The 17,256-nt window shown below is 48.4% G+C and overlaps 1 protein-coding gene across 5 annotated transcripts; it reads left to right on the top strand.

Moving 5' to 3' along the window:
- The first annotated feature begins 701 nt into the window (after nt 1-701).
- On the top strand, nt 702-15,827 carry TTPAL (alpha tocopherol transfer protein like). 5 transcript variants are annotated; one of them, XM_041732496.1, is made up of 6 exons: nt 702-808; nt 1,613-1,836; nt 4,377-4,836; nt 7,269-7,462; nt 9,250-9,360; nt 11,515-15,827. In XM_041732496.1, exons 3-6 carry the CDS (start codon nt 4,392-4,394, stop codon nt 11,791-11,793), a joined length of 1,029 nt encoding a protein of 342 aa, XP_041588430.1. In that variant the 5' UTR covers nt 702-808; nt 1,613-1,836; nt 4,377-4,391; the 3' UTR covers nt 11,794-15,827. The 5 variants fall into 5 exon arrangements, with proteins under 5 accessions (XP_041588430.1, XP_041588431.1, XP_041588429.1 ...); XM_041732495.1 differs by lacking the exon at nt 702-808 and adding an exon at nt 1,172-1,273; XM_041732498.1 differs by lacking the exon at nt 702-808 and adding an exon at nt 1,173-1,273 and having other exon boundaries at nt 1,780-1,836.
- Nucleotides 15,828-17,256: the final 1,429 nt, after the last annotated feature.

Below are 17,256 nucleotides of genomic sequence, written 5' to 3'. Positions count from 1 at the left end.
CTGGGGATGCCTGGGTGGCTCAGTGGTTGAGAGTCTACCTTTGGCTCAGGTCATGATCCTGGGGTCCTGGGAATGAGTCCTGCATAAATAAAATTAAAAAAAAAATTAAAAAAGATACGGTTTTTAGTATAAGTCTATCCCAAATGTCGCAGGAGACATACTTACACTTAAAAAGAAATTGTTGTTTATTTGAAATTCAGATTTAACTGAGTGCTCCGTATTTTATCCTAGAAATGGTGGAGCCAGAGCAGGAGTCAAAACTTATAGACTTCATGGCTCTTCCACTTTTCCCCAACAATCTGGGATCCAGCAGAAATTGCCATGTTCTCATGGCCTCCGTGGGTCAGTTCCCATCCTCCAGAGCTCCTCTTGCCCTCTGGGGTTGGGAAAGGAAGGGGTTGTTTAAAGTCATCTCTTGCATGCACCTTTGGGCTCTCGGTCCTCCCAGACCACAGAATTTCTCTCTACAGATTTGTGTCTTTGCTCTGCTTGAAAGAGCCACCCAGGGGCTTTGTCTCAAAGTCATGGTTGCGTAATAATAGGTATGTTGGGGCGGGAGGTGTGGGGCTGATGGCGCTGGGGGTGGGGGTGGGGGTGGGGGTGGGGCAGGAACACCTTTTTCAAGCTACCACTTTCCGAAGGGGACTTTATGAGCCCCAAAGCAGGACACAAGTCATTACTCAAGAGGGTGATTTTCAAAGCCAGAATCGCGGTGCATGCGAGGACCCTGAGGCCTGCGGCCACTGAGCCGGAGACAGACCGAAGTCCGCTGGATGGGCATCTCCCATGTGCTGATCCCGAAGTCCAGGTTGGAAGCCCCTTATATACTTCACTGCTTGCCAATTTCCCTTCCATGACCTAGGGGGGCTCCATAAATAGGATCGAGTGAGGCAGTGGATGTAAAGCCGCGGGCGCACGGTGGGATGTCCTGAAGCCGCAGTTTCCTGCCTTCTTCCTCGGGGTCTCATTTCCCGCCTCTGTACCGCCCGAAGCCTCCCGGGCTCCCGGATCCGGCCAACTCCCCTCTCCGCAGGCCCGACCCCGCCAGCGCGCAGGCCCGGCCGCTAGGTGGGGCCCGAGGGCCGGCACTGCGGCGGGAAGGTGCACATGCGCACTCGCGGGCGGCGCCGCGCCTTCCCACGCCCCGCGCACGTCACTTCCGGCGCGAGGGGCCGGGCCGGCCGGGCCGGGAGTGCGGGTCGGCTCTGTGCGCGCTGCCGGACGAGGCTCCCACTGCCGCTAGACCCGCGCTCCGCCCCGTATAGCCGGGCCGGTGAGTGCCCGCGAGGCCGCCCCTGTGTCAGGGGGGTCGGGGAGAGGGACCCCCGAGAGGGAGGGATCACCGGAAGTTGGAGGACTCAAGGAGAGAGACCCCAGGAAATGGGGACGCTGGGGAAGGGGTGACAGCCGGAAGTGGGGGGCCTCAGAAGGTGGTCGGCGGGACGCGGGGGCTCGGGGCTCCGGGGGGCCGGCTTCCTGGCCTCGGCGAGGCGGGGCGGGGAGGAGGGCGATGCCCGCGACGTGATGGGCTCCAGGCGGGGGAGGTTCCAGGCTTCACCGTAACAAACGGTGTTTGCACCGTCCCTACGCCCCCCATCACCTGACGCTCCAGACTGTCCTGCCCTGGGCTTGACGCTGCCGAGGCCCTGGAGATTACACAGGAGGCTCCAGGCGGAGGGTGAAGCCCAGTGTGGGGCCACGCACATCCACGCGGTGCCGCCCTAGGTGTGCACCCTCCGGCCCGTCACTTAACCTCCCATCGTCCGCTAATATTCACAGCACCGTCATGTGCCAGGCTAGGCCTATAGCCAATGGACACTACAGTCTGTTTCCCAGGTAAGCACTGGATTGGGATTACAGGCATCTGTCGGTGCCTCCCGTGGAAACAGCCCAGGGTGGGTCCCTGAACCGTGATCGTGGTTTCATGCCTCGCTTAGCATTCCTCCGCCAGGCAGATCCAACTCATTCAGCAAATATTCATGGAGTGCAGTCTACCCGTCTGACACTGGGTTAGGCACTGGGTTTAAGGCGACGAACGAGACATAAAGATGCTGCCGGCAGATTGCCTACAGACAATTAGAACAGAGGGAGCGTGCTATGCCAAGGAGCTTCTGGTGGGGAGGCTCCTACCCCTGGCCTGGAGTTGGAGAAGGCGTCCTGCGTCAAGCACCATCATCTCTTACCTGGCTTACTGCAGCACCCTCTGAATAGTCTCTTTACTTCTGTCCTTAACCCCTTAATCCATTTGCAAGACAGACGAGCAATCCTGTAAAATAGAAATCAGATCGTGTCACTCTTCTCAGATGGCTCCCACCAAACTCAGTAAAAGGGTTCTTACTGGCCTACAAAGCCCTGTATCAATGGGGCTCCCGGTATCTCTATCAACTCATCTGCTAATATTCTCCACCTTGTTCATTTGGCTGTAGCCACACACTGGCCTCCATACTGGCGGGTGTGTTCTTGCCTCTGGCTTTGCCCTTGTTCTCCCAGATATCTGCATGGCCTTACTCCCTCATCTCCTTCATCTTTCCTCAAATGTCATTTGGGTAAACAAATCATCCCTGACTACCCTATTTAAAATTTCAATCCCTATTCCCTGGTACCTCCAAACTCTACCCTGCTTTATTTCTCCCCCTAGCACTTTCATCTGGTAGACTATAGTTTTTTTCTTGCTTATAGTCTGGCTCTCCCATGAATCTAAGTTCAACACAGGCACAATTTTTTTGTTGTTGTTCACTGATGTATATCTTTAGTGCCTGGAAGAGGACCTGGTACATAGTAAGTCCTCCATGTTTGTTGAATGCATGAAGTGGCATCTAATTGGGACTTTCAGATGAATCAGTATTGGTCAGGTGAAGAACAAGCTTGCTAGAGGAAACAGGATGTGAACAAGACAAGAAAACACAGCTTTGGGAGGAACTGAAAGCAGCTGGGTGGGGCTGGAGGTTAGAATGCAAGGAACGGAGTGGGCAAGATGACGGTTTTGGGGGAGTGACCTGGTCACCAGCTACATGCAGAGACCCCTGAGATGGTCCCTGCTCTCCTTGAGCTCAGAGTCAGGGACCAGTGGTAGTCTGTGGACAGGAGCTTGGGCTTTGGGACTGGACAGCTGCTACTGCCTTACTCCTGGAATATCTAAAGCAGCTGTTTTTGGTTTTGTTTTTTTATTCAATAAATGTGTTCTGCTCTTCCAAGAAACAGACACGAGGTTGAGATGAGACATGCAAGGAATGAATTGGAGGCAGCATCTGTGAAGCATAAAATGAGAGGAAGCTGCAGAAGTCAGGGAGAGCCTTCAGACTCCAATAGGAGCTCAGCTCTCCAGGGAAGGAGGTTTGGGCAGGGAGTTGTGGACGGTAGGGCAGTTCCATGGCAGGTTCAGGCTGAACCTCGAGGCAAAGTTGCCTGTTAGTGGAGGCCCACATTTCACTCAGTCATTGACTGGGGAAAGGGTGACATCCACTGGATGGTGGATCCAGAGGGATGGCAGCTGGGGCCATCCTGTCAGTTATGCTCCATTCCCATGTGAGCGTCAATCAGCCTTGTTTCACAGCCATCATAAGTCCTATATGTATATAGTAAAAAGTCTCCCTACTTAAATGTCCAGTTATCCAGTACTCTTCCCTAGAGGGAACCACTGGTAACGATTTTCTTATATTTCCTTCCAGAAATTTTAGGTGCGCTCAATATATAGGTATAGATTTTAAAAATATAAATAAGGTTATTCTGTGCCCACTGTCCTGCAACTTGCTTTCTTTTTCTTAGTGTGTCAGTTCATAAAAATCTTCCCCTAGTATCCCATTGTTAGGATAATATCATTTAACCAGTCTCCAGCTGGTATGCAGTTAAAGTGTTCCCTGTCTTTTCCCATCATAACCAATACTTGAAGTAATTGTCCTTGTGTGTATATTTTGTGCACATGTACAAGTATATGCCCTTGAAATGAGATGCTGAGCCACGGGGTGTGTGGTTTTAAAGTTTGATAGATAGCGACAAACTGCCCTCCGATGAGGCTATGCCAGTTTATTCTCTGCCCAACAGAAAGCACATCACCCATCTTGTATTTTTGCCAATATGTTTCTTTAATTACAAGTAGGTCGAGCAGCCTATCTCTGTACAGAAGGCCACGGCGTTGCCTGAGGAGTGTGTGCATGTCCCACTGCAGTTGCCTGGGTGCCTTGGTGGGGATTTTCACTTCATTCGGTCGGGGGTAGGACCTGGCCCTATGGTCCAGATCCACTTCATTCCCCCAGCTGAGAACCGCCGCTCTGACAAAAGTGCACCTGCCCACCACCCCCACCCCTCCACATCATGCTGCCCTTGAGAGGAGCAGTGCCGGGCTTCGTTCACTTGGCTCGGGGTTTGTGTGTTGGCAGGGATCCTGGTAGCTAATGTCAGAAGAAAGTGACTCTCTGCGAACCAGCCCCTCTGCGGCCTCACTCTCGGAAAATGAGCTGCCGCCCCCGCCCGAGCCTCCCGGCTACGTGTGCTCGCTGACAGAGGAGCTGGTCACCAAAGCCAGGGAAGAGCTGCAGGAGAAGCCGGAATGGAGGCTCCGAGACGTGCAGGCCCTCCGTGACATGGTGCGGAAGGAGTGCCCGACCCTGAGCACCTCTCTGGACGATGCCTTCCTCCTGCGCTTCCTCCGCGCCCGCAAGTTTGATTACGACCGGGCCCTACAGCTGCTGGTCAACTACCACAGCTGCAGGAGAAGCTGGCCCGAAGTCTTCAACAACCTGAAGCCCTCGGCCTTAAAGGATGTCCTCGCTTCCGGATTCCTCACTGTGCTACCCCACACCGACCCCCGAGGCTGCCACATCCTGTGCATCCGCCCAGGTATTGCCCTGGCTGGGCCGCAGGTACCTGCCTGCGTGCCCACCTATGTGTGGGATGCACGTGCCCAGCACCCCGTCTGTCCCTTGCCTTTCCCTTTCAGCCCCCTCCCCATTGGAGTCAAAGCTCTTCTGGTTACAAATGACAAAAAGCCACTCAGCCTGGCCTAGGAGAAAAGGAAGGAGTTAAAGAAACAGGAGCATCCCTCAGAAGCAGCGAGCTCAAAGTGTAGCAGCTTTCCTGGGGCTCCCGGGCCCCAAAACCAGCATCCACTTCGTCCCCCCATCAGGAACTAAGCCAGCCATTCTCCCTGTCTCTGCTTCTGTCTGCGTATCTGCTTAGGCCACACGTTTCTGCTGTCCTGTGTATATCTTCCTTGCTCTTTTTCCTGGAGACTGGCTTTTGCCACTGCTTTGCACCTGTCAAGATCTTGTACTCCTTAGTGTGTAGGCTTCCTGGGCTACCCAGCCAAGTTCCTCTGTGCATAGTCCTGCCCTGGTCAGAGGGTACAAGCAAGCTCCCTCCTTTGTGAGGAGGTGAGGCAGGCATCTGGGGGGGCTGGGCAGATGACCAGAAAGGTGACAATTCACTGTGTGTCTCTTCCTCCTCTCCCTCCTTTCCTCTACTTTGTTAAGCCACTGATTCACTTTAGATTCACTTTTCCATCTCAGCACTTACTGTTGGTAATGAGGACATCTTACATTTCCTTGGCAGTGCTTTTAATAGGGGCACCAAATATGCTATAAACTCAAGAGTGTTGTCCACTAGAGTCCAACCCCCACGGCCTTAAAAATCTGTCAGGCCAGAGCAGAGACAAAATTTGAAAGTAAGATCTCAGTGTTCTTCCCAGCCAAGCCAGGAGCAGGAGAGGGCCCGCTGGCAGCCCTCCTTTGCTCACATACTCCTCTTGAAGTGATGTCTGTCAGGCAGTGGACACCTCCCTGCACTTTCCTCTCTGTCTTTAAGGTTCGCACTGCCATGTGCTTTGGTCAATTGCCAAACCCTTTTTGGAGACTAAACCATCCTCCTGAGCCTTTCCTGTGTACCAGGCACAATGTTAACTAACTGATTTACCTGCTGTTTTAGGCACTTTCCAAAATTAGGGTTGTTTATTTTAAAACAGGCAATGTGGTGGAGATTTTAGGGCACCAGGAGACCTAGGAACCAATCAGCAGGTTTTTTTCTGCTACTTCTCTGTACTGGACTCATAAGGATTTACAAAACAGACTAGCACCCTGGTTTCACCTCTTTGCCTGCACAGTTTCAGCCTTTCGCTTGTGAGATGAAATTTTTCCCCCATGTGTCTGGAGCAGCTAGACCCCTCCCTACCAATGCAACTTAGGAGGAAGCATACTGAGATGGTTTTGTTCTCAACTGGGTATTAGCTTTGCCTCTTTTGGGACATATGTTATTGAAAAGGAAGACATCCGGTTATGTAGAAGCAGGTTTGGTTGGCAGCAACATTCAGTAGCAAGCTGGCACAGCTCTTGGACAAAGATTATTTTTCATAGGAATTTTGCACATATTACATATCCCCTTGGTGACGGCAGTCATGTGGAATTTTATCGTCCTAAGAAAAGGACACACAGGTTGGTGGAATTTTCTTGAGAACAGCGGTTAACAGTCAAAAGTTGTCATTTCCATCTTCTTCCCAGAGAAAGGAAGGACTCCTTTAAACATATGGGCAATACTAAGAGAACGTCTGGCCCGGAAAGGGGATATAGCACAAAGCACAGACTGGAAAGCCATCTCCATCCCTGCCTTCCTTGACACATGCTTCATTTTCAGGCCAGCTCTTGTCACTTGGGCCCCAGAGTCTCAGGCTCCTAGCCTCACCACTACAAGAGGGGAGAGGGATCTCTTCTCTCCAAAGGGCCATGGTCGAAGAATTGAGTCCCCTTGGCTCTGTTTGATCTGGCTTGGATCACACAGTAGCCAGGATGATGTCGACCCCCACTGACCACGCCCATCTCTGCAGCTAGGAGGCAGGTCAGTGGTACCCAAAGTGTGAGGCTAACGTGGGAAGAGGTGGCTCAGGGCGGTGGTATGAAAATCTGATGTAATTAGATGTCCATTAAGGTATTACTAGCTTATTCTTCTTCTGAGGAGATGTGGGCTCAGAGTGAGGAGGTAACTCACACAGCTAGTAAGATTCAACACACACACACCCCTTCCGTGTGTGTCTGACTTCAGAGCTCAGGCTTTTAACTCCAGCACTCGCTTGCATTCCCATTTCCAAATGTGCTGCTACATTTAGAATTAACATCAGCTGCTGCTAAGGTGTCCCATTTACTAACCTAAATAGAGCCATGCCAGTAGAGTAGCTTTCTTTCCATTTTTTAAATAAGAGTTCGAGCAAGGAGATAAATCTTAGCCTGTGATTACTTGTTTTGTATTCATCTCTGTAACATTCTGTCCATTTCTTATGACCTCAGACAGATGGATACCGAGCAACTATCCAATTACTGAAAACATCCGAGCCATATACTTGACATTAGAAAAACTCATTCAGTCTGAAGAAACCCAGGTGAATGGAATTGTAATTCTTGCAGACTACAAGGGAGTGAGCTTATCAAAAGCATCTCACTTTGGCCCTTTTATAGCCAAAAAGGTGATTGGCATCCTTCAGGTATGGCCCTTGTTTGTCGTGTGCCTGTTTTGTGGTGGTTTTGGCTTTCCCCCAGGGGCCCTGCCTGTTTACCGCAGGTCCCACATGATACACAAACCTCACTTCTCATGCCTACAGTCTGAAAGATACAACAGCATTATGGGAAGAAACGCAAATGTCCTATTTACCATTCATTCTCAGCAGGTTCTCCAGTAGTTTCTAAGGTCCCTTCAGTCTGGACAAGATCAGCTTTAGGGCAAGAGCTCAAACAACCAGAGAAATACTTTCTGCTCATTTTTGTTGTTTACTTCTCCAGAAGACAGGGGAACAATTCTAACAAATGAAACTGAGAATTTGTGTTTCTGACGTGTTAGATAGACCCTGCCCTCTGGGACCTCAGGATGGGGATCCTGTCGGACTATCTTGGACAGATGCTTTCGTATCTCGTGTGTTATGTATTTATTACTATTTTTAGAGAGAGAGAAAGAGAGTGTACATATGTGCATGGGGGTAGGACAGAGGGGGAGAGAATCTGAGGTAGACTCCACCCCTAGTGTGGAGCCTGAAGCAGCGCTCAGTCTCACAACCCTGAGATAATGATCTGAGCTGAAATCAAGAGTCAGATGCTTAACTGAGTCAGCTACCCAGGTACCCCGTGTTCTGTGTTTTAGAACATAGTTGGGGGCAACCCTCTTGGGTCCCCTCCCTCTTCAGGAGCTTTGTACTATCACTTTGCTATTGCTCAGTAAACCTTGCTTTGCTGCCCCCCCCAAACAAAAAACAAAAAAAACCCACCACAAGTGCAGGGAACCAGAAAGTTCCATATGTGCACAATGTTCAACAGTTTGAGAAGTGCTTTTATAGTCGTCATAACTCATTCAATCCTACAAGGCAAAATTTATTTTTCCTTTTTAGTATATGTGCTGCTGAAGTGAGCATGAATCCTTTTTCCTTTTTGGTGGCTGGGGACACAGCCCTTGCAGGGGTAGCATGGCCTCAGTCTCAGGTCTCTAACAGTTTCAGCTCCCTGTTCCCTCTGACCAGCCCACAGGTACTGTCCCTTGCGAGCTGTAGGGCACCAAAGAAAAGTTTCCTCTGTGAATCCCACAACGTGTTTGAGCCCGCACTGGGTGCCAGGTTGATTAAACATCAGCGTCACATTTGGTCATTATCAGAAATGTGGAGCTAATACTCTGGCTTTCCTTTGCTTCCACTCTTCTTTTACTACCCTGCTAAGTACTGCATAGATTAAAGTGTTAGGATAGTGAGTTTGGATCAGTGTTTTCTAGTCTTCTAAGGTGATCTGAGGGGAAAAATCTCCAGGGTTAGATAGGTCTGGGAGATGTGGCATAGTATGTCCCTTTCTTGAGAATGTGACTGTAAACATTTGCATATGACAGTCCTGTGGTTAAGGACACCTGTATATACAGCGTGCTGTTCTCAAACTTATTTACCTACCATGGAACCTTTTTTGCATCACACCTAGTACAATCCTGAGAAATACCATTTGGCAACACCAGTCCTGAAGGTCCGATGTTTGTAAGATGCGTCCACACAGGCTCCAACCTTTTTTTTTTTTCCTTTGCCACAAGAGGAGCAGCTCTCCACTTGTTTGCCCCAAGAAAGACCCTCTCTCTGAGTCTTGTTTTCCAGGTTAGCCCCCACTTGAGCTGTCTTGGAGGAGGCCATGAGAATCAGACCAAACTGATATGGAGGCCTAAAGAAGATTTAAAGGAGGGAGGCAGACTGTGGAAACAGCCTGCGAGTGCCTCCCACATGTTCTAACATCTCCTTCCCTTCTCCTACAGGATGGCTTCCCCATTCGGATAAAAGCAGTCCATGTAGTGAATGAACCTCGAATATTTAAAGGCATTTTTGCCATCATAAAACCATTTCTGAAGGAGAAAATAGCAAACAGAGTAAGTGATGATTCTAACTTGATACTTCTTTTTTTACTCCCCTGTGACATCAATAAACTTCTCTTAGTTTATTATTTTTGCCCTGGGATGATTAATTTGGAAAGAACAGATTTACAGATAAAATAAATGATCTTTTCTGTGAAAGGAAAATAAAATTAATAGGACCATAATATGTGACAGTGGAGAGAGCAGGGAGGCAGGCAGTTCTAAGAGTTAAAATGCTATGTAGTCATTTTGGCTCTTCAATATCCTGGCCTGGGCACTGTGAACCAACATTGTATTTCCTATATAAGAGGACAGGGAGAAGGGTAGTATTGGGCAGGTAGTTAAAAAGTTATAGTGATTTCTTACCACAGCTCCTTGGGGCTTAAAAACGCAATTTTTAAGCTCTTCTATTTACCTAGTTTATTGTCTCGTGTATCAGGTTTGTGGAATATTTCAAGGTTTATGAGATAAGTGAGTTTTAGCCTACCCGTTATTTAAGAAAGGACAGATGGCCCTTGAAGGATGATCTTCCTCTGTGACCTAGAAGAGCCATTTCTCATTCAGCCTTTGCTAGGTACCATGGTTGCATGTAATGGATAGTATTTTTCTCCTCCTCCTCTAGGCCTAGGAACATCGTGGTCCCTCCAAAGACCGGGTCTTGAATTTTGTACTCTTTTTCAAAGAGGAAACAGAATCTCAAGGTTGCAAGGGAAGGAATTTAAAATACAGAGAGGTGCCTGGGTGGCTCAGTTGGTGGAACATGCCATTCTTGATCTCAGGGCTGTAAGTTCAAGCCCCATGTTGGGTAGAGAGATTACTTAAAATCTTAAAAAAAAAAAAAAAAAAAAAAAAAAATCAAATTTAGATTCCCAGGCCCTTTCCCTGAAAATTTTAACTCCAGTCCAGGGGTGGAGCCCAAGAGTGTGATTTTAAAATCTTAAAATCAGAATCTGTGATTCTGATGCACAGTCAGGTTTGAGAATTGCTAAGTTAGTGGCATCCCTGCCTGGGTTTGAACCTATCTTAGTACCTGAAGATCCTGTTTGGAACCTGCTCTTAAAGCCAAAGCAGTCTTTGGAACAGGCCTCATTATATCTATGACCTTATTTGTGGTCCATAATCTTGTTCATTTCATCCTTCATATGTTCATTCATTTGTTCAAAAATATCCATTAAAGGGCAGCCCCAGTGGCGCAGCGGTTTAGCGCCGCCTGCAGCCCGGGGTGTGATCCTGGAGTCCTGGGATCGAGTCCCACATCAGGCTCCCTGCATGGAGCCTGCTTCTCCCTCTGCCTATGTCTCTGCCTCTCTCTTTCTGAATAAATAAATAAATCTTTAAGTACAAACTTTCCATTAAGAAAAATATATATATCCATTAAACTGCTGTGTTTACAGTACGTTCTAGATGAGCAATATAGACCAAAATCTCTGCCCCCAGGGGAGCTTACATTCTAGAGAGAAACAGACAGTGGATATATGTGATCTAGTATTAAGATATGCTAAGGGCTGTGCAGAAAAATTAAGCAGAGAAAGGGGACAGTACAGAGCAGGGGCACAGGACTGTAGCACAGGATTAAAGCTGGGGCGTCGCTGAGAAGCTGGCCTTTAAGTAAAGACTGGAAAGAGGCGAGAGCATGAGCTCTCAGATATCTGAGACCAGCAGCTACGGTACTGGCCTGAGGTGGGAGCACATTGGACATGCTGGAGCAGCAGCAGAGGGAAGTGGGAGGAGGGGAAGAGAGGAGCAGCGGGGCCAGACTGTGACAGGCCCTATGGCCCAGTGTGCGGACTTGGCTCCTAGTGTGTGTGAGGTGGGAGCACTGGCAGGCCGTACAGAAAGGAGCTGGCACGACCTGAGCGTGAAACAGGCTGTGAGCAGGGAGGCCAGTGTGAGGCTGTCGTGAGAACCCAGGGGAGAAGTGGCAGCGGCGGCATGGTTCCAGGGTTCCGTGAGGCAGGCAGCAGAGTGACTGCATCTGGCTGTATTCTGAAGGACCAGCCAACAGCACGGGAAGGGAATTAAGGATCCTCAAGGTCTTCGAGGAACTGGAAGGGTCAGGTTGTCATCAGCTGCTCCTTCATTCATTCAGCAGGTGTTTGAGCACCTGCCTGCCTTGCAGGTTACTGATCCTGATTAACCTGAGGACACGTGTTTCCATTTCCCCTTCAGTTTTTCCTTCATGGGTCTGACCTGAACTCTCTCCACACAAACCTTCCAAGAAGCATTCTCCCCAAGGAGTATGGTGGCACGGCTGGAGAGCTGGACATCACCGCCTGGAATGCCGTGCTCCTGGCCTCAGAGGAGGACTTTGTGAGGGAGTTCTGCCCACCTGTCTCCGTCTGCGACAGCATCCTGGGCCAGGCCCTGCCGCCGGAGGGGCTAGCCTCAGATGCACAGTGTGATGATTCCCTGCGGGCCGTGAAATCACAGCTGTACTCCTGCTACTAACCAGTCCCCTGTGAGTGCCACCATCTTTAAATCCTTTCCTTTTTCTCTGGAGAGGCGCAAGGAGAATCTGAGGTGCCCGTGAGTCAGTCTTGCTCCTTGTAATTAAATTGCAGCCTGTACAGCTCTGAAAGTGAGCCATGGAGTAAGGCCTTCGTTATTGGAATTAATCCTTGGAAGACATGGAAAATGGTCCCAGTGATTCTCAAACATTTGGAATCCCAGTTGGCAACCATCAATCTGGAAGCTATGTCTGGTTCTTAGAGATCTTGGAACAAGAAAAATCAGGACCAAAGTCACTTTTGTCCCACATTCCAGAAGAAAACCACCAGTCAGCACACTCCTAAGAAAGAACCTGGCCGAGTCTCCAAGGTGGCCTCAGAGGAGACTTCTGGAGTTTGTGTCTTTCACCTGATTCCTAACTACAGACCTCTGTTGCTCATCAGGAAATTTCTAGTTTGAGGACCAGGCCCCAGCTGCCATCACTGGGTTTGGAAAGCACCTTAATTGAATCATGGGAGCATCAGGACATAAGTAGCACTTCCTTATCAAATTTGGGAGCCAGAGACTTAAAAGCACTTCTGAGATTCATTGGTTGACTCTTGCAATAGAAACTGAAGGTTTCCCAAACCCATAAAGCCTTAGCCCTGGTTCTCAATAAAATTATAAAGGATCCTAGAGGTATGTGATTTTACTCAACCTAAAACGCCACATGCCAGGCCTGAGTAGCTAAAAGAATTCTGGCCCAAGAATGAAGAGACCAGGACTCCAGCTCCAGAAGTGTGACTGTGGATAAGACCTGGGCCTCTGTGGGCCTCTCCTTTCTCATCTGTAAAATGAAGCTGGATGAAATGATGCCGGGGGCTTTGGCTGCTGCTGTTTGAGAATTTGGTTTAGTTACTAAATGCCAGACATTGGTTTTCTGCCCAGAAGAATGGCTCTCTAGAGGCAAGTGGGATCCTACTTTTTTTGTGGTACATCTGGGCCTTTCCAAGAGGCACATGTCACCATCTGGCCTACCTTTAAAAAGGAAAGTAGTATCTATATTCTTGGGACCTGCTGATAACCAACTTCCTTTTTGTAGGGAGAGTTGAACTGGACAATGGCAGGTGAGATGACCAGGGTTCGTGTGAATTCCTTCTATCCCTGAGGCTCTGGCGGGACACTGGAAACCCAGCAGCGGGGAATGGCTAAATTACTTGGGATTCTTAAATTTTGGTCTCTAGAAACAAATGCAAGAGTGTTTGCTGGATCACTTCTGGGACCCTAGTCCTCCCAGACATGCTTGTTTCTTTCTCTGATGTGGGTGGACAGACTTTAGCCAGCAAGTCCGAACGTTAGTTCTGCGTTTCAGCACTTTAGACCCTTCCTGTCAAAACGTTAGCCTTAGCCCAAGCATCTAACTAGGTGGTTCATCTGGTGGCATTTGACCTGTTTCCTTTCGTATTCATTCCTTGAAAATTACAGTGATAAAAAGCAACAAGTACAGTGTGTTGTGTAAGTACGTTCTCCGTGCATTTATGAGACCACCAGGCAAGGGAACAAAAAACAGCTCAGTTAGGAAGAGGACGGTGCTCTGAAATGCAAAGGCCAGTCTATTGTTAATAAGCTCTGCGTCTTCATAGTACTGTTTCAAATATCTGGAGAAGTTGGTGGTGGAAACGATTCACCTCATTAGTGCCAATTCCAGGGAAGGCTCTTCACCGTAGATACTAACCCTGGATCCCCTCTAGGGACCTGGCAGAGCTGGAAGTGCCAACACGCAGACCCCTGGCAGCCTCCAGGTCCATCTGCCAATGACAGCGTGACCAGCAATGCTGGAAAGATCTAAATAGCACAAGTAGGACAGCTATAGTAGAAGGTTCAGAACCCAACTGCTTGGATGTGGGAACTGATTAGAAGCATTCTTAGGCCTCAAAGAGAAAACAGACTGAAAGACAACCACTGCTGCCAAGCTAGATGGAGGGAGGCATGAACTGTTCAGCCCCACAGACTTTCCCCAGTTTACACTCTGCACTGCATTCCTGGCTGGTTTTGCCCATGTCTGTTGGACTTTAAAGCTTATGTATGTTTAAGCTCACCGAGACAAGTATCTCCCAAGACCAGGATGTTGCCCACTTCCTAGGACTTTCCAGTTGGCCCAAGGAGCTGATGCATTCAGCTTCTGAAAGGAGTCGGAGCCAAGATGTGTCTGCCTTCTGTAGCCACTGTGCTTTATTTTGGTTCCAAAGAGAGATCAAATAGTTCTGACACCTCAGGAGGTTTGAATCAAGCTGTGAAAGCAGGACCTCCCTGGGTGAAAATCAAGGCCATTTCCGTGTGGCTTCACCGGATCTCTGTACAGTCACCACAGCGGGGTGGGGGAATGACCAAAGGAGCACACAGTGAGCCTCAGTAGTGGGGGTACAGTGACGGGGCAAACAAGTGAACATTACAACTGGGAGGGTCTTCCTTCAGGGGAAAGTTCTGGCCCATTTCACAAAAATCTAAAAAGTAACTTCCTTAAATTCAGAGTACTGTGGTATAGGAAAGGGAAAGGGATAGTATCCAGGGGACCTGAGTTCTGGCTTTACACTGCTATGTGACCTTGGATGAGCCACTGAACCCCCCCCGAATCGCATGATAAAAGGGTCTCTGCTCTGAGTTCTGAACCCTGTATTTTAGGCATCATTTGGCTTCCTTGCCACAGGGACATTGTACTCTACCATTTAGAGGCCTTCTTCCTTCCCCCACCCCCAATCTGGGTTATTTTACAGAAAATGTAAGTCTGAATTGACATCCGAAGCTCCCAAATGAAATCTGTAAGCTTAGGTAATATGGGGATTTTCTTCCTCCTCTGCTCTTTACACAGAATCTGGAAAATTGTGCCTCTTCCTGGAATTCTATTCTTCCTTCACAGAGGAGAGGCTGGGAGAAACGTACAGAAGCACCTATGCAACTCTGGCATCCTCTCTGGAGTTTATGTGCTTTTTGGCAGAAGTGGCTTTAGCTTCCCCATACTTCATCTTGCTTTCACAAGGAGCCACTTGTCCTTAGAGGTTTACAAACACTTCAGCTTGTAAGATACATTTTTGCCAGAAAGGATAAGAAGAGGTATTTTCCCAGAATTCTGGAGAGATACTGAGTCTTTCTGAATTCTCCCAGAGTGGGCAGTTTCTCTTAAATGCCACCAGATTGTCAGATCAGTTGTGGGATTACTTTCCCATTTGGGTAGGCAAAAGCTGTGGCACAGTGGTGGTGTTATTATAATACTTAATTTTCAAGTATTTTAAGGTTTTTAAGTTTTTTAAGGTTTTTCCTTTGAAGCCTCTTTCATTTGGGAAGTGAAGTGTTAGCTTAGGTCATGATGCAAGTATGGCTGTTCTGTGGCATGAGATAATGTGCATATACCAAACAGAAACATCTCAACTGTTCAGGAAAGAGGGCTGTCTGGTGAGGTCTCTCAGTATTGGGATCTGTTATTTCTGTAAATCTAAAGTAAATTCCTTTCTGCTCTCCTGACTCAGTATTGGTTTGCTTGAAACGCAAGTGACAGGCATTGTCAGAGTCAAATATTCCTCCTTATAAGACTTGCTCCACTGGAAGGCCCAGTGTGACTCGTGGATGGAGAAGCTAGTGATGAATCTGTTTGCCAAGTGGCTGCTCGTCCTTGGTCGCACTGGGCAGCACATTAAGCTGGGGAGAAAGCTGCCATTGGGGTTCTTGTGGATATGCCTCCAGGTCTTGGCACATCAGGTGGTAACCTGTTATGGGTGGAATGCTTAAAGCCTCTGATCCTGCTCTGACAGGGTAGGAGGTGGGCTAATGTTCTGACCGGATTGGTTCCTCATTTCAGCCACTGGTCACATTCCTCACTTCAAACTGAAATTCAGTTTAGCTTTGAGTAGACCAACACGTGGTGGTGGATTCATCTACTTCAGTGTTTGTTTTGACCAAAAGTTTATTTTTCTAGTGCATTTTCTACGTCAAAGTGGTGAAAACATGTAATTTTAGTATGCATGACTGGGTCTTAAACAATAAAAATTCCTGTAAGGTTATGTGTGGAGTTCTTTTGTGACCATGACAACTTGGATAAAGGTACTGAAGTTTTATTATTTGTGGTACATCACAGCCTGTGCAGAGCCTCCCTCCAGGTCCGGGAGAGAGAGGCGCTGTCGCAACACCGTGTACCTATAGATTTGGGGCTGGCTACCTCTGAAGATCGTGTGCAATTAGAAGATACCAGTGTGGGGGATCCCTGGGTGGCACAGCGGTTTGGCGCCTGCCTTTGGCCCAGGGCGCGATCCTGGAGACCCAGGATCGAATCCCACATCGGGCTCCCGGTGCATGGGGCCTGCTTCTCCCTCTGCCTGTGTCTCTGCCTCTCTCTCTCTCTCTGTGACTATCATAAATAAATAAAAATTAAAAAAAAAAAAAAGAAGATACCAATGTGTACAAAGAATGGCACTTGATGTACACAGTGGTAGAGATGACATGCAAATTTTTCAGTTCTTAAGGCCCAGCTGTACATTCTGGACTGGCCTCGAATTCCTGAGTGCTTGTATGGGCTGGGCACCCACTACATTAAGTGCTTCACATAGATAACCTCATTTAATCTTTAAGCACACTTAAGTAATATTACTACCCCTGTGGGACAAATGAGGCTCAGAGAAGTTAAGCAGCTTGCCCAAGGACACACAGCTAGTCAAACAGTAGAGTTGGGCTTCAAAGCCAGGTAGCTGACTAAAGCCGCTCTCCTGATGGTTAGAGCCAGGTTGTGTTTGCCTTTTACTGTTGTTCACTCTCGGACAGAACACAGAAGAAAGGAAAGGCGGTTCCAGATTGTTTTCTGGCTTCTTGTAAAATATAAAGTGGAGGTTCTTAACCTCTGAGACCCAGGCTATACCTCAGGCTTTATTCTGGAAGCACTTGGAAGTAAACCCAGACTCCTTTCAGGGATTACTAGGTGTTGCTTGATCAACTCTGGTCCCATGCATCTTTGGCTTTTCTCTACATGCTCCCTTTTGGTTTCGATGCAGGAGCATGTAGTCTGCCCCAAAGGAGACAACGTAGGCCCCGCCGTGGGTGTGGTGCGCTGGTGATGGGTCAGCTGGGAAACAGTCTTGTGTAGGATGTCTGTACACTTACCAATGACCTCCCATGATGCAACAGGTAAATTCTTATACTGCAGCACACCAGCTCTTCAGGTGAACCCTCCTAAGGAAGCTGTGGCTCTAAACTCAGTACATTTCTCACATCTGGAAAAAAATGGACTAATGGCCCCAACCAGTGCAGTCAAGTTACAAGGATCAGCAGGTGCTTTTTACAAACTGTGGGAGTTACTTCCCATTAGGAGTCCACACTTTCTGGTTTGTTGTCTAAGATAACTCTCCCTGTTTTCCCCAAAGCCCACTCCTCACAGAGCATGGATGTGGCCCCACCTAGAATGATGCAGCAAATGTGTCATGCTACCGCATTTAAAGCTGG

The sequence above is a fragment of the Vulpes lagopus genome, chromosome 18 (assembly GCF_018345385.1).
Source record: "Vulpes lagopus strain Blue_001 chromosome 18, ASM1834538v1, whole genome shotgun sequence".
Lineage (NCBI taxonomy): Eukaryota > Metazoa > Chordata > Mammalia > Carnivora > Canidae > Vulpes > Vulpes lagopus.
Note: the sequence above shows the minus strand (reverse complement) of the source record. Positions and strands in the feature narration are given on the sequence as shown.